Source organism: Leptonychotes weddellii, chromosome 1 (genome assembly GCF_054177405.1).
Source record: "Leptonychotes weddellii isolate Sample4059 chromosome 1, ASM5417740v2, whole genome shotgun sequence".
Lineage (NCBI taxonomy): Eukaryota > Metazoa > Chordata > Mammalia > Carnivora > Phocidae > Leptonychotes > Leptonychotes weddellii.
The window spans coordinates 60,394,738-60,415,870 of NC_138369.1; the positions used below are offsets into that span (position 1 = coordinate 60,394,738).

At 59.0% G+C, this 21,133-nt stretch overlaps 1 protein-coding gene across 2 annotated transcripts; it reads left to right on the forward strand.

Annotated features, from left to right (window-relative positions):
- The first annotated feature begins 1,324 nt into the window (after positions 1 to 1,324).
- On the forward strand, positions 1,325 to 14,377 carry ZBTB47 (zinc finger and BTB domain containing 47). 2 transcript variants are annotated; one of them, XM_081825258.1, is made up of 6 exons: positions 1,325 to 1,779; positions 5,200 to 7,017; positions 8,601 to 8,748; positions 9,893 to 10,008; positions 10,603 to 10,747; positions 11,007 to 14,377. In XM_081825258.1, the coding sequence occupies exons 2-6, from the start codon at positions 5,542 to 5,544 to the stop codon at positions 11,366 to 11,368; spliced, it is 2,247 nt and encodes a 748-aa protein (XP_081681384.1). In that variant the 5' UTR covers positions 1,325 to 1,779; positions 5,200 to 5,541; the 3' UTR covers positions 11,369 to 14,377. The 2 variants fall into 2 exon arrangements, with proteins under 2 accessions (XP_081681384.1, XP_006748018.2); XM_006747955.3 differs by having other exon boundaries at positions 5,461 to 7,017.
- The last annotated feature ends 6,756 nt before the right edge of the window (positions 14,378 to 21,133 follow it).

Below are 21,133 nucleotides of genomic sequence, written 5' to 3' on the forward strand. Positions count from 1 at the left end.
CTCACTGCAAGGATCCACTGAGTCAGATGAGGTGGGTTGGAACGGAGGACGAGGCAGAAAGCAGCACTAAGGTGACCCGCTGGTCAGGCATGCTGGCCACTCTGGCCTGGCCTCAGCCTGAGGCCTCCAGGAGCTGCACCGGCTGTCTGTGTGCACTCACCACGGCCACGGAGGTGCAGGATGGCAGGATGTCTGCAGTGGCCGCCTCTGGGGGCATGTCCCCAGCTGCGCCCCCACTCTCCTCCCATGCCCTTATCCACCAGGGGCTCTCCCCACGCCCCATCTAGCTCTGCGTATTCCTCCCCTTCGTCTTGGCACTCTTTTGGTCACCGCCATCTGTGCCCCTGAGATGTCTTCTCCCTGGCCCCGGGGGTCAGGAGGCCCTTGCCGTCTTACAGGACAGACCACCAGACTTTCTGATGGCGCCTCCCTGGGATCTTCACCTCTGCTCCATTTCCTCCTCTGACACCCAGAACCAAGTCACTCTGAGCAGGCCCCAGAGCCCCTGCCCTCTCATGAGGAAGGTGGCATCCCCAGGGGCGGGGGCTGCAGTGTAAGCACAAGGGCCCACGTGTGGGGAGGGGTGCGAGGACCCCGGGGATGAGGGCACTATCAGAGGGAGCGAGGATGGGGCAGAGGCCAGCTTGGGGTGGGGGTGGGGGCGCAGGAGGGCATCGGAATGCTGACATGGGCCCCATGAGAGGCCCACGGAGGCCCGCTCTCCACGCTGCTGCCCGCTCAGCCCTTGCAGCCTCCTGGCAGCCTGGCTAGCCCCCTGCCCCCACCGGTGCCCAGGCCAGAGCAGCATTCCGCAGGCCCGGCGGCCTCTCCCCAGCAGTGGCCCGGTCAGCCGGCTGAGGGGCACGGTGCAGCCCGGGCCTCTGGCCCCCCACTCCTCTCCTCTTGCCTGTTCCAGGGCCTGGGCCGGTCACCGTAAAGGCCTGGTCGCTGCAGCTGTGGTCTGGGTTCTGGTACCTCCTGCCCTGGGGCGGGCGTGAGCAGTCAGAGGAGGCCACCAGGTAGGTGTGGGTCACCCAGCACGGAGCAAAATGAGCCCTGGGCTGTCCTGGGGTAGGCCGGCGCGGGCTAGCCGGAGATCCCAGAGTCACCCTCAGGTCAGAGCAGCCCAGGCCAGAGGGTGGGGATGCTGAGCGAGGCTAGGGTCCGGGGGTTCGGTGTCTCAAGGGAGCGGGTGGAAGGCTTTCTGCAGCTGGTTGGGGAGTGGGCGCGCCCAGCTTCCCTATTTCAGGGCCGCCTCCTACTCCGACCCCGCCTCTGTGGCGCAGCTGGAAGGCACCGAGATTAGACTCTGGGACGAACTTCCCGGCAGAACGGGGGCTCGGCGCGGGACAGTGAGGCCGGGGCCCATCCGCTGGAATGGGAGCGGTGGGGCCTGGCTGGGGGCCCCGGCGGCCCGAGGCAGAGCAGGCTGCACTGGGACCGCGCACACCACGCGTGTCCGCGCCCCCCGCCGGCACACAGGGCGGCCTGGCCCTTTAAGCGTCCAGACGGCGGCCCCAGCTGACGCGCGGGCTCCAATCGGCGCCCCGCGCCCCCCGCCCGCCGCGCCCGAGGCTCTGGGGCCGCAGCTGCTCGGCGGCTGGACTCGCCGCGGCCCTGCGCCTCCGCCCGCCCGGCCGCGCCCCCGGGGGCCATGGTCGCGGGGCCCTGCGCGGGGGCGGCCCCCAGCGCGGCGCTTCATGGAGCGGCCCCGGCCCGGCCGCCGGGGGCAGCGCGATCCCGCGGGGCCCTGTGAGCCCCCAGCGCCACGGCACCATGGTACGCAAAGGCCCTGCCTGTCCCCCCGCTTATCCGCCCACCTGCCCGCTCTGCCCTCCCGAGCGCACGGCCCGCCGGCTCCGGGTGGAGGAGTTGGAGGGATCTTCTCCCTCGCCGGGTCTCCCCGGCCCCTTCTCCCGGGTCTCCGCGGGCCTGGAATGCGGCGCTGTGGCGCGGCCCTCAGCGGGGAGGGGGTTAAATTCCTGGGGTGGGGGCCCGGGCGCGAGAGGCTGAGGTCTTGCTAGGCACCGGCGGAGGGGGGCGCTTCTCTGAGCCTGGGACGGCGCCGCCCTCGGACTGGGTGATGGGGGGGAGGGGGGAGGTCGGATTCCCGCCTGGGCCTTGGGCCACGTGGGCGCTGGAGCCGCCCTGCCTGGGGATTTGGGGCTACTGGGCCAAGCGGGGTGTGTTGGGGCGGGACGTCCGCAGCTCCGGTCCAAACTACTGTGTGACCTTGGGCCAGTCCTCTGCCCTCCCTGGGCCTGTGTCCTGGGAAAGGAGTGGGGCCATGAGTGCAGAAGAGGCTGGTACAGACACCCCCTCTCCAAAAGGAGGCGTCTGGAAGTCATCAACCTGTGTCCCCTTGCTCAGTGTGGGCCCCACCCCCGGCTGCCCGGCAGTGAGGATTGGCGTGGGCGTTTGTGTGTGTGTGTGGGGGGGGGTGCTGCAGATGCCTGCCCAGGTTTCATCCCAGGGCCTCCAGGGAGGCACTGGGACAGGCTAGGGAGCTGGTGGCTTCATGGCATGGAGACCGGGTACCCCTCCGATGCAGAAGGCTCTGGCCCTGGGGAGTAGTCTCGGCAGGTGTCCCTGGCACCTGGCCTCCCCCGCCACCTCACTCCCGCCCCCAATGTGGCTTGCAGGTAGAGTTTGAGGGCTTGAAACCCCCTGGCAACGGGAATGCCTGACCACTCCCCTGGTCTTGCATCTTAGATAGGCCGACCTGGCCTGCACTTGAGGGTGGGGTGTATGGCTGCAGCTGGCCTAGCCGATAGGGAGGGATGGGTGCAGTTTCAGGGAACTGGCACATCTGGCTGGGGAGGGGGGCCGGCGCAGCTGGTGGGCCTTGCATGGGAGGTGCCAGGCAGAGGGGTGGCTGAGCCCTGCTGAGGTAGTTGATGGGTTATGAACTCTGGCAGAATGGGTGTGCCCTGTCAAGGAAGTCCAGCCAGGGTGCCTGGCAGAGACTCTTGGGCCCCTCCAGGGTGCAGGGTGGCCCTGGCTTGGGGCTTACTGCCGTGGGAACGGAGTCTTTGGGGCACCAGTATCCTCCAGGCTAACCCCTCCTTCCCTGCTGAGGCCAGAGGGCCCTGGGACCAGATCTGCACACGGGAAGGTCAGGCACTGCCCTTTTTTTCCAATGCCAGGTAGGCACTGGAGGGCACTCTGTGAGGGGAGAGCAGAGTGGACTGGGGGCCCTGTGGCCTCGGATGTGCTCCCCTCAACAGGCCTGGCTTTAACGAGCCCTTAGCCAAGCCACTTCTGCCACTGTCTGGCCCCTGGTGGCCCTTAGGGGCCCTGTCACAACCGAAGTTGCATCCTGCCCCCTCACTGACCTGCAGGTGGCAGTAGCTCAGGGGAGGAGGCTGCAGGTGGCAGGGGGTAACGGTGGGGTTCTGGGCAAGCACAGCGGGTCCCCTGAGTCAGAGGTTCCCCAGATGCCTCTTCCTGCTTTGTAAGGCATTGAGAGCCAAGAAATCCATCTGTGGGGAGTGTCCAGTCCAGTCGGGAAGGGGTGGCCTTAGCAGAGCTGGGAGTCCAGGGGCTCTGCTCCTGCCCGCTGTGCGACCCTCCCGTTCCGAGCCTCGGTTTCCCCATCTGTGCAATAGAGTTTGGTCCCAGAAGATGAATCAGAATGAGTCAGAGGAGGGAGATGGGAGGGACTTGGCACCATATCCCTGTTAGATTGGCCAGCCCTGGACAGGCCAGCAGCCCTGAGACAGAGGGGGCAGATGGTTGGCTTCTTGGCGGAGAGGAAGGAGGTGTGGGAGAACTCAAGGAAGATGGCGTCCATGGTCAAGAGTCTGGCCAGCCTGGGATCAGAGAGAGCATCGGGTGGGCGCTGCCCCCCGAGTAGCTGGGTGTGCGGAGGGGGGCGGGGTGCAGGGTGCGCAGGGGCAGATCTGGAAGCAGATTGCCCCTGTGGCTCCTCGAGGTTCATCCTGAGGCCCCGGGCTGCTTCTCATTTAGGTGACTGAGAAGTTGAACATAGATACCACCCCCCACCCCGCCCCAGCCCAGTCTGGGCCCCCTACTGCTGCCCCAGCAGTGGAACGACTAGCATGGAGGGTTGGGGTGGGCTGTGGATGGACGGAACTGGGGTTTCATCCCGGGCTTGCACGGAGGTGCTTGGGGGAGAAGAGCTGATGGCTTTGTGGCAGTGGGGCAAGGTACCCCTCAAATATAGGAGGCTCTGACCCAGCTCGACAGGGCCTGAGGACGGCCAGAAACTGGAACCTGCGGGGTTGGTCCAGCCAGGCAGCTGATCGATAGATATTAACTGAACATTTGTGCCCCGGACCCAGGCAAGGGAGTGGGCAGCCTGCCTCTCGGTGCCATCCACCTTTTGGGAAAGCTGCTGCGGAGGAGCCGGGAATGATTAAGCCAGCCCTTATTCTGGACAATTCACAGGTGCTGGATGTGGCTCAAGGGCCTGATAATCTGACCCATCAGACTTTGAGGGCCTCTCTGGGGCTCCAAAGGCCCCAGGTAGTGTGGCTTCCAAGATGGGGCGCAGAGCCTCTGGGCCTGGACCACACGTGACCTGGGGTCTGGGGGCCTAGAGGGAAGAGGGTCTAGGGTGGTCCTTGGGGGCCTCCTGTCTCTAAGCATGGTGGACAGAAGACACAGTTCTGTCCTTCTACCCCCACAGAACCCCTGTGTGAGGGGGGAGCTGCCGGCAGCCAGGCCCGAGGCCATGGGCAGCCGCCTGGCCCAGTAGGAACGGGCTGGCTAGATCCCACCAGCCTCCTCCAGCAGGGCAGGAGGACCAAGGCCTGGGCCTGGATTTCTTCCCAAGAATTTCTACCCCTGCAAAGCCTCAGGCCCGGGCCCTGAGGCTCACTGCTGGTGAGGCGAGGGCTTTCCTAGGTACTACGCCCAGGGGTGCGGTAGCAGCCCGAGGCCGAGCAGTGAGCTAGCGAGCCTGACTTTCATTCTTGAGGGGCCTGGGGTTGGGCAGGCGTGGTTTTATTTGTACGTGTGAGTGAGTGTGAGGGAGAGAATCCGTGGAGCTCAGGAAATGCTGAAGGAATGCTCGCGTCTGGGGTGGTCACCTCGCCCTAGTTCGCCTGGGTCGGCCCAGTGTTGGCACAGAAAGCCCCTCATCCCAGGCAGCCCCTAAGGCCCACGCACTCCTGGATGCCGGTGACCCTAGTCCCTGTTCCTTCCTCTTTCCTTCTCTTCCCCTTCCCTGCCCAGGACGACTTCCTGTCTCACAGGGAAGCGCTGGAGGCCCAGGAAAGTTAACCGACTCACCCAGGAGCAGCCAGTGGTGACTGGAGCCTGAGCTCTGAGGGGCGGCCGGCTCGGGCCCGAGTCCTGGTTCCCCTGCGTCCTGGCTCGAGCTTCGGCTCCTTTCTCAGAACGCAGAGCCAGTAGGGACGGGCAGGCTGCCTCCCGCACGGTGGGGCGCTGCCCGGGTTGCTGGCCTTGACCTGACCTGTGCCCTCCGCCCCGCAGTTGCTGGTTGAGAAGACAACAGACTCACCGGCGGCCGAGTTCTCGCTGGTGGAGGACGTGGCCCTGCACTTCGCCTGCTTGATGGGCCGCCTGAACGAGCAGCGCCTCTTCCAGCCTGACCTCTGCGACGTGGACCTGGTGCTGGTGCCCCAGCGCAGCGTCTTCCCGGCACACAAGGGCGTGCTGGCCGCCTACAGCCAGTTCTTCCACTCGCTCTTCACGCAGAACAAGCAGCTGCAGCGCGTGGAGCTGTCCCTAGAGGCGCTGGCCCCCGGTGGCCTGCAGCAGATCCTCAACTTCATCTACACCTCCAAGCTGCTGGTCAACGCGGCCAACGTCCACGAGGTGCTCAGTGCCGCCTCGTTGCTGCAGATGGCCGACATCGCCGCGTCCTGCCAGGAGCTGCTGGACGCCCGCTCCCTAGGCCCCCCCGGCCCCAGCGCTGTGGCCCTGGCCCAGCCGGCCGCCGGCTGCACCCCGGCCGCACCACCCTACTACTGCGACATCAAGCAGGAGGCGGACGCCCCGGGCCTGCCGAAGATCTATGCCCGCGAGGGCCCCGACCCCTACTCTGTGCGTGTCGAGGACGGGGCAGGGACCGCGGGGGGCACGGCACCTGCCGCCATCGGGCCAGCTCAGCCCTTCTTCAAGGAGGAGAAGGAGGGTGGCGTGCAAGAGGCTGGCGGGCCCCCCGGCAGCCTCTGCAAGCTGGAGGGTGGGGAGGGGCTGGAGGAAGAGCTGGGGGGTTCTGGCACCTACAGCCGCCGGGAGCAGTCCCAGATCATCGTGGAGGTGAACCTCAACAACCAGACTCTGCACGTGTCCACGGGGCCCGAGGGCAAGCCGGGCACCACTACGGGCCCGGCCACCGTGGTGCTGGGCCGGGAGGACGGGCTGCAGAGACACTCGGAGGACGAGGACGAGGAAGAGGAGGAGGAGGAGGAAGAGGAGGAGGAGGAGGAAGAAGAGGGTGGTGGCAGCGGAGGGGAGGAGGAGGAGGAGGGTGGCAGTCAGGGAGAGGAGGAAGACGAGGAGGAGGAAGGGCACAGCGAGCAGGAGGAGGAAGAGGAGGAGGAAGAGGAAGGGCACAGTGAGCAGGATCAAGAGAGCTCAGAGGAGGAGGAAGAGGAGGAAGAGGGAGGGGAGGCGGGGAGCCGGCAGGGGCCAGCGGGGCAGCGGGGCAGCAGGGCAGAGCCCCCTCCCCACAGTCGCATGGCCACGCGGTCTCGAGAGAACGCCCGACGCCGAGGCCCCCCTGAGCCCGAGGAGGCCAGGCCGCGGGGCGGGAAGAGGCCCAAGCCCGCTCCGGGGGGAGCCTCTGCAGCAGCCCGAGGGCCACAGGCCACTGACGGGCTGGGGGCCAAGGTGAAGCTGGAAGAGAAGCAGCACCACCCGTGCCAGAAGTGCCCTCGCGTCTTCAACAACCGCTGGTACCTGGAGAAGCACATGAACGTGACCCACAGCCGCATGCAGATCTGCGACCAGTGCGGCAAGCGCTTCCTGCTGGAGAGCGAGCTGCTACTTCACCGGCAGACAGACTGCGAGCGCAACATCCAGGTGCGCCTCGGGGGCTCCTCGGGCGGGGTGGGGCGGGGGGCTCCCCAGAATGGCCACCCAGGCCGCGCCCCCAGTGTCCTGCTGCCTGCATCACCCAGACAGACTTACCGCCGGGCCCTGGGGCCAATGCGGGCCCAGGGTGGTCCGAGTTCAGGGGATAACATCCAGGAGGGCTTCCTGGAGGAGGCAGGTAGAGCTGGGCTTTGGCACATGGAGACACGTGCAGGTCGGGCAGGAACAAACAGTACCCTTGGCCAGAGGGGCGAAGGGGAGGATGAGAGGAGGGAGTTGTCTGAGTACTTGAGCCAGCTCTGCGGGCTGAGCCCGTGTTTTAGTCAATCCTAGGGCTGCTGGAAGGCCAACAGGGCCACCACGTAGTTTGACAGATCGTGCCCCGCACAGAAGCACAGACGAGGTGGGGCAGGGTTTGCCCAGAGGGGGCGCCATTGGCACTTGCACAAAGGCTGAATAGAGCAAGGGGTGGCCTGGAGGAGGAAGCCCCTGCTCTCAGCTCTCTGGAGATGTCAGCTGGCCTGGGCCTGGGAAGAGGGATTGGATGAGAAATTTGGGGAGAGCAGGGGCTGCCGGGGCCAAGCAGGGGAGCTGGGCTGGCTGCCAGGCCTCGGCTCGGCCTGAGTGTGTGCCAACCCAGCCTCTCAGGGTGCGGGCAACACAGGGCCCGCCAGGCTGCTTTTTATCTTTGCTGGCCCGGAGGGGGTTGTGGGGGCAGCAGGTAGGCGGGTGCTAATTGCCTGAGCTAATTGCTAATTGCAGTGCCCTGTGGAGCAAGTGTTACCTGGGGGATTACCTGGTCTCCTGCCCCACCCTCTTGCACCTGTTCCCACTTGCCTGCCCACTGGGCTGCCCTTTGCCTCTCCAACCTGCACACACCTGAACCTTCCTTCTGAAGGGGAAAGATGCATGTACCTCTTCTGACCTGGGCACCCGGACCCGTTTTCTGCCCAAGCCCTGACCTACTCCAGCCCTCCGGAAGTGTCTCCTGCAGGGATGGGGAGGACAAGAGGAGGAGGGGAGCATGGCCCCCGGGGTTCCCACCACCCTCCATTTCCTAATGGGACCCAGGACCTGCTGCAGTCCCCCTCCACCCCCTCCCCAGCCAGCACTTTGGCACCTCTCTCCTTGGGGATCTCCCGGGTGTCAGGGCATGGGTCCCAGCAGTGGGGAGGCCGGACGTGTGATCTGAGAAGGGCTTCTTCGTGCACTGTGTGTAGCCTCCTCACATGCCATGGCCCTTCAACCGGTTATGTGTCTTCCCTCTGTAGACAGGTGCCTTGTTGAAATGAGCACGGAGTCGGGGCTTCCTGGTATAGATGGCCCCTGACCCAAGTTGAGTTCAAGGATGAGGGAGGGCCCCAGGCTGCAGCCCTGGGTAGGTGGGCATGTTTTTAGGGAGTTACCATCCCCAAGTCCCAGAGTGGCAGATTTGGCAGGTCGCTGGACATCGAGGGCTCTCCCTTCAGCACAGTTCAGGTAGAGAAACTGAGGTCCAGTGAGGGGCACATTGTCCCAGGGCACATGGTCCTGACTCAGGACCCAAGGCCTAAAGTCCTCTCACCCTGCAGTGTGTGACGTGTGGCAAAGCTTTTAAGAAGCTCTGGTCCCTCCACGAGCACAACAAGATCGTGCATGGCTATGCAGAGAAGAAGTTCTCATGTGAGATCTGCGAGAAGAAGTTCTACACCATGGCCCACGTGCGCAAGCACATGGTTGGTGAGTCTGGGCCGGGAGGGGATGGGGCCTGAGGTCAGAGCTGGGCCAGCTCCTGGCTGTGCTGGGCAGGACTTCCCATCCCAGGGCAGTGTGAAGGCGTGAGAAGGCCCCTCTCAACTGGGAATCCTGGGCAGGCTGGTTGCAGTGGCAGCTGTGATCTGGATAGGCTCAGAGGTCGGGGCTACCATGTACGGTTGGGCAGGTGGGACACTGCACAAGCGCTCCTGGACAAGATGGCAGGTGGGGACCAGAATCCAGCTGGCACACTGCTAACCAGACTGTGCATCTCAGCATGGGGTTATGGCCACCAGGGAAAGAAGTACCCTTTTCTAAATTACACAAAATGCCATATGGACTGACACAGGCCCTGTCTCAGTTTGAGGACAGCTGTGCCTCTAATTTTTTCTCACCTTCTGGCCCTTACAGGCCTTCAGGCTCCTCTGAATGAGGAGGCCCCCATGAATGTCTGCTGGGCTCCTCTGCCTTGGGCATGGCTGTCCCTCCCCTCTAGGAGGGCACGGCTGGGAGTCTGGTGTTCAGGTGGCCCTCCTTTCTTGCCTGCTTGGGGTCTGGAGCTCAAGGGCGATGTGGCTCCCTGCCAGGCCTTACCCCTTTCTCCGGCCACCTGGGAGCTGGGACCCTGGGGTGGAGGTCCAGGCCAGGAGCATGCTGGGTAGCCCAGGACTGGTGGTCTTCCTGGACTCGGCTTCCCCAGCTCTGAGCTGCAAGGGGGACTCTCTGGCTCCCCTTGCTCCCTCGCAGATCTTCCTTGAAGAGTTTGTTAGTCCTCACCTGTCTGTGGTTTTGGGGGGAGCACAGCCAACTCCCTCTGGACTGCCCAGTGTCATCCCCTGTAAAGCCCACCTTTGAGTCTCAGTACCACCCCTGGCCTCTCTGTAGAAGGACACGCTGAGGCACACTGAGGCAGTGCAGAGAGCCAGTGGTGGGGCCAGGGTTTGAGCCAAAGCCAGTCCCGCTTGGGGTCCTTGCCCGGAAGTCAGCCCCAGGTCCTAGATGGAGCCTCTGAGGCAGACCGTGAAGCGGGGGGGGCCTCCCAGGAGGCCCAGTGTGGGATGTGGTCAGGCAGGGATCCCCCAGGAGCAGCCATGGGGGTCCCCCTGAGACATAATGGCCTGCCCGGCAGCCCACACCAAGGACATGCCCTTCACTTGCGAGACCTGTGGGAAGTCCTTCAAACGAAGCATGTCTCTCAAAGTGCACTCGCTGCAGCACTCTGGGGAGAAGCCCTTCCGATGTGAGGTGAGTCCCTTTGTCCACCTGCCCCAGGGGCCACCCTGGACGAGCGGGGGTGGGGGAGCAGCAGCTGCTTCAGGGGGCAGTGGAGTCCAGGATTCACAAAGAGGGGTGGCCCCCTGGTGTCTGTGGCCCCCGCCTCCCGCATCCTAAGCCGGCCGCCCACCTGCCTGCCCCCCACCCCCACCCTCCACCACCCCACCGTAAACCAGCCCCCACGCATTCAGGGTGGGCCTTTCTTTGGGCTGCAGCCAGGCAAGGGGCAGGCCTTCTGGAGAGGTGGAGGGAGGCACATCTCAGGCAGAGCGGGGATAGAGCTGCAGGCCGCGATGGGTGGGGTGCGGGGGTGGGCGGGCGTTCCAACAAATAGGAAGGATGGGGGGCCCTCGGCTTGACGCAGGAGGACTCCTTCCATTCTGGGGCCTTTTCCCACTTCCTGCCTTCCATCCCCGCCTGGGCCGAGCCCACCCTTGGCCGCTTCTCTGTCAGTGTGCTGCCTGCCCCAGGAGCCCCTCCCCGTGTGTGTCCTCCCTGTCCCTGCGGTCCCAGGCAGGTGCTCCCCACCCTGCCCCCTGGCCTCACCCTCCACCCCACCCTCAGAACTGCAATGAGCGCTTCCAGTACAAGTACCAGCTGCGGTCCCACATGAGCATCCACATCGGCCACAAGCAGTTCATGTGCCAGTGGTGCGGCAAGGACTTCAACATGAAGCAGTACTTCGATGAGCACATGAAGACCCACACAGGTACGGCTGCCTGGGCGGGGGGGGGGGGGGGGGGGGGGGGGGGGGGGGCCGTGGTGCAGGCTGGGGACCCCTCCTCGGCCCTGCCCCGGAGGCCTGCTGTGATGGCCCCAGCCATGCCCCTTCTCCACTCCGGGCCTCAGTTCAGCCTTCTCTGGGGCTCAGCGCCATCCTCCACGCCTCTCCCCGGGTTAGGGAGGCCCCGTGGGTGCCGGGTGCGCCGACTTCTGGGTGACGCCCCCCTGCCCGTGCCAACGCCCAGGGGAGAAGCCGTACATCTGTGAGATCTGCGGCAAGAGCTTCACCAGCCGACCCAACATGAAGCGGCATCGGCGCACACACACGGGCGAGAAGCCGTATCCCTGCGACGTCTGCGGCCAGCGCTTCCGCTTCTCCAACATGCTCAAGGCCCACAAGGAGAAATGCTTCCGCGTCAGTCACCCCCTGGCCAGCGACGGCCCCGCCTCGGGCCCAGGCCTGTCCCCGGCCCAGCCCCCGGCTCACGCGCTGCCCCTGCTCCCGGGGCTGCCCCAGACCCTGCCGCCCCCACCCCACCTGCCGCCCCCCCCACCACTCTTCTCTACCACTGCCACTTCCGGCGGGAGGATGAGCGCCAACAACTGACTGCCTCTGCGGGGGACCCCCGGCCCCCACCCCTGCCCTCCCCTCCTGCCTGGGGGAGGGCAGCGACACCGGCCTGGCACCGCCGCCCCCCCCTCCAGACGGGGCCGGACCTGTGCTGCTTGAGGCCCCTGACCCTGGGGGTGTGCGGGCTGGTGGCCCCTGTGCGGGTGGAGGACACCTCACTCCCAAGTGCCCCCTTCTCAGTGACTCCTTGAAGCCTTTGCTTTTTTTTTTTTTTTTTTGGAAGTGAAGGAAAAAGAAAAGAGAGGAAATTATTTGCAGCACCCCCTCCAGGTGAGGGGGTTGCTGGAGGCGGCAGGTACAGCAGGGAGGGAGGGGCTGGGGAGCAGGTGTGACCGGTCACTCTGCTGGGGCCTGAGCCGGAGGGGGCTGGCCAGGCAAGCCTGGGTCAGCTTCAGTGGCCCATCTCTGCCTCCCCTGTGCCTCCTAACTTGCCCCCTCATCCTGGAGGCTTTGGGGAAAAGTTGGGGTGTCAGCCTCCCTGGAAGGAGTTGTGGATCCGTCTGAGGGCTGTGGACACCGAGGCAGGGGCTTCACTGTGGATGCCCATGAGCGTGTTGTGGGGGGGAGTGGCGAAGTGTGAAGGCTGCAGACCCAGCTTTGCACTGTGTGCAGTGGGGGAGGCAGGGGCTGGACCCCAGGCATTTGCCCTCCTAGCCACCACCCTGCCGGCAGGCACAGGGATCCCTGAGCTGTACCAGGCTGCATCGAGGTCCCTGAGTCCAGGAGAAGACATCCCCAGAAGCCTCTGAGCCTCAGGGCTGGGGGCTAGGCCCTGGGTGGGCAGACGGGCTGGCTCCCGCAGCACCAGATCCCAAGGGCTGCAAAGAGTCCCTGCAGCTGGGTGAACCCCAGGGGCAGGCCCTGAGAAGGAGGCAATGTTTTAAGGTTTCAAGGTGCTAGCAGGGGAGCAGGGGGCAGGGCGGCTGTTCCCAGAGCACCCAGGTCCTCACCAGCTGCCCCGGTCGTCTCTCCCACACCAGCGGAGATGTGTGTGTGTCTGTCTCCATCCCTGCTCTGAAGGCAGAGGCCTCATCCTCTTCCTGGGCCTGGCCACAACCCACCCCAGGCCAGCGTCCAGCATCCCTGTCCTTCCTAGGCCTCTGCACCATGGGTGGGGCGCCTGTAGCATTGTTGGTGAGAGGAGCCCACAGGGTGGGGGGTGGGGGCTCTGGGGGAGCCCCCGCCTGTGCCCAATGCTTGCCCCCATGAGGCCGGCACTAGTAGGGACATCCTTTTTTTGTTGTCATTTAACGTCTTTATTCCTGCCTTGAAAATGGGGAGGAAGGTTCCATAAGCTACGTGTTTCCTAGTTAAGCTCTTTCCTTTTGTGTTTATAGTTTTGTTTGTTATACTCTGCACCTTAAACCCCCACGACTACCCCCACACCATCACCTTCCCAAGCATGGTTGGAGTGGGAAGAGGCCTAAGCCCAAGGGGGACAGCGGCAGGGGATGGGGTGGGGGGACTGGGCCCCATCAGCCCAAGGGCTGAGGGGGTCGGAACCCCTCTGACCTCCTTGGGAGGCCCATGGCGCTGGGTGCGGGCTGGGGACATTTTAATCATCAATAAACGAAGCACTTTATTCTGTACAGATGTGGGCAGGTCCAAGAAGCCCGAGTGATTTGAGGATTTATAATCCAAGCTACACAGCCCTGATAATTGTCTGGGCGCAGAGGGGGGCAGTGCCCTGGCCTAGTTGCATTTGGGGCTGCAGCAGGAGTAATGCGGAGTCAGAGCCTCCAGAACGGCCCTGCTGTCCTTTGGAGAGAGAAGGTGGGCCCCTCACTGAGAGAGGAAAGCTCCCTGTCTGGCTCCCAGTTCTGCAGCTCCCTTACCCCAAGGCTGGGGATTCTAGACTCCTGCTTTACTATACTCCCTCTCCTGTACCCCTTGATCTCTGGGCTTCCATGACGTCCTCAGGGTCCCCCACCCTCTGTTTCCTCCTCTTCCTTGCTATTTCTAACCTCTGGTCCCAGTGCCTGGCAGCTCTTCAGAGCTGGCTCACATTTTCCCCAAAAAAAGTTGATCTCCCCCGATGTGCTGTAGGTCGGGACACCCATGGGTTCCCCAACCCCTGTCACTGGCACCAGGGTCTCCCATGGGGACTGGTGGCCTTGTCATCAGCTAGCCCCCCTGCAGCCTTAGTGAGTGAGCCTGGGGGACCCTGGCCAGTCCAGGTCCCTGTAAGGTATGGGGGGGGGGGAGCTGGTGTCAAAACCCTGTCCCAGGACTTGGATTCCATGTTCTAATACACCTCTCCTCGGAGGGCAGGGGTCCAGACGGCAGGCTGGGCTCTGGTCACGATGGTCATTGTAGCTGTGGGTGGGCACAGCCAAACCCTCTCCTGGGAGGCACCTGTCCCAGTGGGGACAGGAGCCCTGGTCCCTGGTGCTAAATGCTCTCTTCCCCTTGGGCCAGTGTGGGTAAAAGCTCCTTTCCAGCCAGATCACAAGGGTCTGAAGCAATAATGGAACCTCAGCAGTGCCAGTATGGGTAGGGGTTCTTGTTTTACCAGCTTTTACATTTCCTTTTTATTTTTAAAACAAATGAACAAGCACCTAGATATTGGAGTAAGGGGACTGGGGCATTATACCCACTTCCCAGGGCTGGTGGCAGGGAAGGGGGGTTGGGATCACCACCTCCCACTGGAGATGTGCTGGGTGGGGGGAACCCCTCAGTCCAGGTGGACTTTTCAGCCCATTTGGCCAGAACTCGGGTCTGAAACCTGGGCCTGCCCCCTCCCCAGCTTCTCCTGGGCTCCCTGGTCTTGGGCCAGCTGGGGGTGAGCCGAGAGATAAGCTGGGGCTAGAGCCTCAGCCTCCGACCTTGGCATGTGCGGCCACAGCTCCCCTTACTGGGGGGGTCCACAGTAGCGGAATGGCTGTGCCAGGTGTGTGGACCCTTGATGTCTGGGCCCCAAGTGCATGGGGGGATAGCAGGAGGGTGAGGACGAGAGTGAAGGGGAATAAAGTCAGTACAACTGTCCCTTGGCCCGGCCTCTTCTTTACATGTTGCCTGCCCTGACCACTGGCTGGAAAGACCCAGACCAGAACAAGGGAGCCCAGCAGCTCAGCGGTAGGCCGCATGGGTCACTGTGCCCTCGAGCAGCTGCAGACCACATCTCTCTCCCGTAAGGGGGCCTGGGCTTTAGGACCACCCAGAGTCAGGAGCTGAGGCAAGAGCGGAGACATGTCCCCCAAACCAGTGTTTGGTCCTGAGCTGGATGTGGAAGGGGATCGGAAGAGGAGAGGTCCTGGGGCTGCTGATGCAGAGATCCCCAAAGGCGGCGCCCGCAGGAGGCCAGGGCCCCTGCAGGACAGTTTTCCACGAGTGCCCAGGCCTGTGGCCACCGGAGCCCCGGGACAGCCGGGGCCACTCCCACTCATGTGCTCAGCACTTGGCAGGCAAGGGCCGTCTGAAGGAGCCAGCTATCAGAGATGCTGACGTGGGCCCTGGGAAGACAAACGCTCAGATGGAAGGCAGCTAGTGGCCTCCAAGGAGGGAGCAGACGACTCTCCGTGGGGACCTCTGAGAATTAATTCGTTGTGCAGGTGATGTATGGAGCCCTGGCTCTGTGCCACGTGGGACTCTAGGCCCCAGGACTATGTGGGGAACAAGGCCCCTGTGTTTGTGGCCCTTGGCCCAAGATATATGAGGAGGGGTCTGACCAGGAGGGGCTGGGTGGATTCCTGAGCCAGAGAGGAGGTGTGGGTGCCCCCCGCTCTGTGAGGCCACGCTGACAAGCAGAGGCTGGAGACGGGTGTGGGGGCGCTGGTCCCAGGACTTGAGATTCCTGTTCTCCGAGGGCAGGGGTCCAAACGGCAGGTCCCAGAATTTGGGAGCCTGCACCTTTCCACACAGCCCTACTTCTTTGACTGAAAGGAACAGGCTCACTCAGTTTCAGTCACCCTCAAAATGGCACTCGCCAATGAGCCTGAGGGCCTGGCTGCTTCCGTGTTTCTGCTCTCCACCCGTCTTGCCACCCATCTGCTGGCATGACGCCTCTCTGCACAGCCTCTTCCTTCAGCCCCCCCGCCATCCCCCCGCCTCATTCTAATAACGTTTCCAAATGCCTACTCGAGTGCTGCTTAGGCACGAGTCACGCTGGGCTGGGAGGAAGAGGCCGCGGGATGGTGGTGGACACCATGGCTGGCATCTCTGGAGCACTCAACCTCCCCCAGTTTTGCTCTCTGGGACCAAACAGCTCGTTAACACCTCATGTCCTGGAGCACAGTTCCTATACTTACACTCTAGTTGCAAGGGAGGCTGGGAAGGCGAGCATGTCTTCTACTTCGGGCAGGTAGCACTCACGATCAGAAAAAGGCGGTCCAAAGGCACTGGGTGGCCCAAAGGGTTCCTCTCCCACCCTGAGTCCTGGTTCTGGGGCCCAGGCCTCCTGAGAGAAACCGTGGCACATGCCTGCATCCTGGGCACAGGCCTGGAGTGTATACTGCATCCTATAGGAAGCTCCCAGCCTGGCAAGGCGAAGTCTCTGGGCTGGTTCCATAGCGGATTCTTCCCCAGACAATGCCCCCCTTCCATAGCATCAGCGGCTCCTGGGTGAAGGGTAAGGCCAGTACGTGCTGTGAGCACCAGCCCAATGCCACCCAGCATTGTGTTGTGTAGAATCCCTGGGAAAATATCAATTTTTTACAATTAAAATTTTTCTTAGACATAGTTGAAAAAGTCAAATATTTCTGGAAGGCCTTTTTTTTTTTTTTTTTTTAAACAAAAGTTGCAGTGGCCTGTACCTCCTCTTTTCCCACTTCGAATAGGCAACCAGTTCCAATTCAATTGGTATTTTTGGCGTTGACTTTCAGGCCTATGAAATCTCGCCTCCACTCCTACTTCCTGATAGATTCAGTGTTAGGTGTCATTTATTGATTTCTATCTTCAACACTCCCAACACACACACACACACACACACACACACACGGCTTCTATTCCCCTTTCTCCAAGCGTAGTTATATTATTATTTGGGGTTAGATTAACATTCAGTGCATATATTATTATGACTATGTAAACACTGATCTCAACGAAGCCATGTCATAGAATATGATTCCATTTCCTTTCCTGTACAACTTTTTACTTTTGTCTCTTTAAAATGTGGTTACTTCAGTTTCTAGGTGCTTATCGCTTCTGTGTCCCCAAACTCTGCCATAACTGTGACTCTCCTCATAAGTGCACACACAGCAGGTGCCCCATCGGCTCCCTCTTGGCACTGTCTCTCCAGAACCCTCGCTCACACCTGGACTGGTCGATTTCCCCCGGCTGTCATGGTGGGATCTCCCACCCTTCTGGGGATTCCCTTTGCCAATTCCTAGACAGATCTCCCGTTCCCCCGAATCCTCTATCTTCCTCTATCTGGGTTTGCTCCCTCAATTTGGTGAAGCACATCCTCCAGGGGCTTCCTGAGGAGGGGCTGATGGGCACAGGGAAAGCCGTGGCCAGGCCCAACATGATGGGTCCTCCCCTACTCATGCAGGAGGCAGCAGCGAGCTGGTGACCATCCTAACACGGCTTCATCATCATCATCACCGCTCGAGAGCAGGGCGGCAAGATGACCCTGGTGTGCACAAAAGTGATGCCATCTCCCGTAAGGACACTTCGGCTTGACAACATCCCCCGGACCATAGCGCACCTACGTTCCCTGTCACACTTTGCTAAGACTGTATCCCTTCAAGTTTACTGCAGAAAACTAACTTGTAGAAGGTTTATGTCTTAGTGGACTACTTTTTTCCTAACCCTGAGATGTAGCTTCTCTTCGGGATCACTTCAGGGAATGAAATTCTGAAGATCTTGACTATTTTTATTCTGCCCTCACACGGGGATGAGTTTGCCTGGGTACAGAACCCTAGCTTGGAAATCATTTTCCCCTCGGGATTTTATTTTATTTTATTTTTAAGATTTTATTTATTTTGAGAGAGAGAGCAAGCAAGCGAGAGAGCACAAGAAGGGGGAGGGGCAGAGGGAGAGGGAGAAGCAGGCTTCCCACGGAGCAGGGAGTCTGATGCGGGGCTCGAACCCAGGACCCCGAGATCATGACCTGAGCCGAAGGCAGACGCTTAACCGACTGAGCCACCCAGGCGCCCTTTCCTCAGGGTTTTAGATGCCAGTGTTTCGGCTGAGAAGCCCGATCCTGTCTTGACCCCTGATGCTGTGTGGGCGGTCTGCTTCTTGCCCCTGAAGCCTTCAGGGCCTCTGTTCCACCTCCAGCATTGTGAGCCTTCACAGCGATGTCCTTGGTGTGGGTTTTTTCTCACCCAGTGAGCGGGGGACTCGGTGAGCCCTGTCAGTTCGGGAAACTTTCCCGAAATATGGCTTTCAACTGTCTCTTCTCCAAGCCTTCCTCTGTTCTTCAGCTCCCGTCATTTAGATATTGGACCTCTGGGCAGCTTCTCTCATTCTCTTCCCCAGTCTCATGGTCTTCACCTTTTTTCTTCTACTTTCTGGGAGGTTTCCTCAAATGTGTTTTCCAACCCTTCTATTGAGTGTTACATTGTTGCCATTATACTTTTCAATTTCCAAAAGTTCTTCTCCGCGTCTCTGGGAGTTCCTTTTTTATAGTGTGTATCCCTTTATTATGTAAACATCTTTCTGATATTATTACTAGCAATGTTTGAATTTTTTCTCCTTTCAGCTATTTTTTATCTTTGTTGCCTCTAATTTCCTTTCCCTTCTCCTTTTTTTATGATAATTTCTTAAATGTTGGGTGATCTTTGATCATTTTCCTCATTGTAATTTTTATTGCAATAGGGGTGCCTGGGTGGCTCAGTCAGTTAAGCGGCTGCCTTCAGCTCAGGTCATGATCCCAGGGTCCTGGGATCAAGCCCTGCATGGAGCTCCCTGCCCACGGGGAGTCTGCTTCTCCCTCTCCCTCTGCCCTTGCCCCCAGTCATGCTCTCCCTCTCTATCTCAAATAAATAAATAAAATCTTTAAAATAAAAAAGAAATCTTTATTGCAATAATTAGATTCATATGCAGTTGTGAGAAATAATACAGAGAAACCTCTTGTGTAATTGTACCTAGTTTCCCCCAATGATAACATTTTGCAAAACTAGCACAATACCAAACCCAAGACATTGACAGTGACACTCCACCGATCTTACCCAGATTTCCTGTTTTACTTGTCCTCACCTGTGTGTGTATTTACTTCTATAGAATTTTATCATACGTGTATGTTCACATACCCACCACCACAACAGAGACAGAACGTTCCAGAACCACACGCTTCTGTCTCTTGCCCTTTTTGCCCTTTTGTAACTACACACAACCCCCTCCTGCAACTGCCCACCCTGTCCCTAAGCACTGGCAACCACTGATCTGTTCTCCATTTAAAAATTTTTGTCATTTCAAAATGTAGTAATGTATATGGTATGCAATCTTTTGGGATTGACTTTTTTCATTCAGCCTAAAGGCCTGGAGATTGACCCAATTGACTGTGTGTATCAGTAGTTCATTCTTTTGTATTGCTGAGTAGTATTCCATAGTTTGTATGTACTACATTTATCTGCTGAAGGAGAACAGGGCTGTTTCTCATTTTTTGCTATAACTCATAGAGCTGCTATGAATATTCCCATATAGGTTTTGTATGAACGTAAGTTTTACTTTCTCGGGGATAAATGCCCAAGAGGACAATTGCTGGGTTATGTAAATAGTTGCATGTTTAGTTTTATCAGAAACTACCGAAGTAATTTTCTACGAGGCTGTACCACTTTGCATCCCCACTAGCAATGTGTGAGGGATACAGTTTCTCTTCATCTTCACCAGCATTTGGGTGTTGTCACGATTTTTTATTTTAGCTACTCTGACAGATGTGCAGTGATATTGTGGTTTTAATTTGGATTTCCCCAATGAGTAATGATATCGGACATTTTTTCAGGAGATGATTTGCCATCTGTACATCATCTTTGATGAAATATCGTTCGGGTCTTCTGCCTATTTTCCAGTCGGATTGTTGGGGGTTTTTTTACTGTTGAGTTTGAGATTTGCTTGTGTGTCTAGATATTGCAAATATTTTCTCCCAGTCTGCAGTGTGTCCCTTCAGCCTCTTCACATGGGCTTTTGCAGATCAAAAGTTCTGTATTTTGATGAGGTCTAACTTATCAAATTCTCCTTTTATGGATCATGCTTTTGGTGTTGGGTCTAAGAACTCTTTCCCTAGTCAAATGCCAAAGATACTCTGCTGTTGTGTTTTTTTTTCCCTAAAAGTTTTTTTTTTTTTAAAGATTTTATTTATTTGTCAGAGAGAGAGAGAGAGCGAGGCCGCACAAGCAGGGGGAGCGGCAGGTAGAGGGAGAAGCAGGATCCCCGCTGAGCACGGATCCTGATATGGGACTCGATATCAGGAGCCCGGGATCATGACCTGAGCTGAAGGCGACACTTAACTGGCTGAGCCACCCAGGCATCCCTCCCTAAAAGTTTTGTTTCACATTTTTTAGAAAAGATGCTTACTTACTTTGTTATTTAGGAGCCAACTCCAGTTGTGGGACCAACAGCGTTCTCTATGTTTTTTTTTTTTTTCCATTGAGGTAATACACATAAAAGTCACCATCTTAACCATTTTTAGGGGTAGAGTCAGTGGTATTAAGTACATTCACATTGTTGTGTAACCATCACCACCATCCATCCATAGAACTCTCTTCATCTCGTAAAACCGAAACTCTGTACCCATTAAACACTAACTCCCTATGCCTCCCCCAGGCCAGCCCCCAGCCCTTGACAACCATCATTCTACTTCCTGCCTCCATGAATTTGACTATGCCAGGTACCTCACATAAGTGGAATCAGACAGGATTTGTCTTTTTGTGACTGGCTTATTTCACTTACCATAATGTCCTCAAGGTTCACCCATGTTGTGGTCTGTGTCAGAAAGCCCTTCCTTTTTAAGGCTGAATAATGTTCCACTGTGTGTATAAACCACATTTTATTTATCCACTCATCCGCTGATGGACACGTGGGTTGCTTCCATCTTTTGGCTGCTGTGAATCATGCTGTAATGAACACGGGTATACCTGTCTTTTAATACCTTTGGGTGTATAACCAGAAGTGGATTACTAGATCATATGGTAAGTGTATTTTTAATTTCTTGATGCACCACCATACTGTTTTTCATACTGTCTCTACCATTTTACATTCTCACCAACAGCACACAGAGTTCCAATTTCTTTTTTTAAAAAATATTTTTATTTATTTATTTGACAGAGAGAGAGAGAGCACAAGCAGGGGAAGTGGCAGATGGAGGGAGCAAGAAGCAGGCTCCCCACTGAGCTAGGAGCTCATCGTGGGGCTCCATCCCAGGACCCTGGGATCATGACCTGAGCTGAAGGCAGACGCTTAACTGACAGAGTCACCCAGAGTTCCAATTTCTGCACATCCTCGCCAATACCTGTTTGTTTGTTTGTTTTTAAATAGTAACCATTCTAATGCATGAGGTGGTATCTTGTGGTTTGGGTTTACATTTCCCTAGTGATTAGTGATGTTGAGCATCTGTTCATGTGCTTATGGGCCATTTGTACACCTTTTTGGAAAAAGGTTGAGTCAAGGGACGCCTGGGTGGCTCAGGTGGTTAAGCGGCTGCCTTCGGCTCAGGTCATGATCCCAGGGTCCTGGGATCGAGTCCCACATCGGGCTCCTTGCTCAGCAGGGAGCCTGCTTCTCCCTCTGCCTGCCTCTCCCCCTGCTTGTGTTCTGTCTCTCTCTCTGACAAATAAATAAATAAAAAATCTTTAAAAAAAAAAA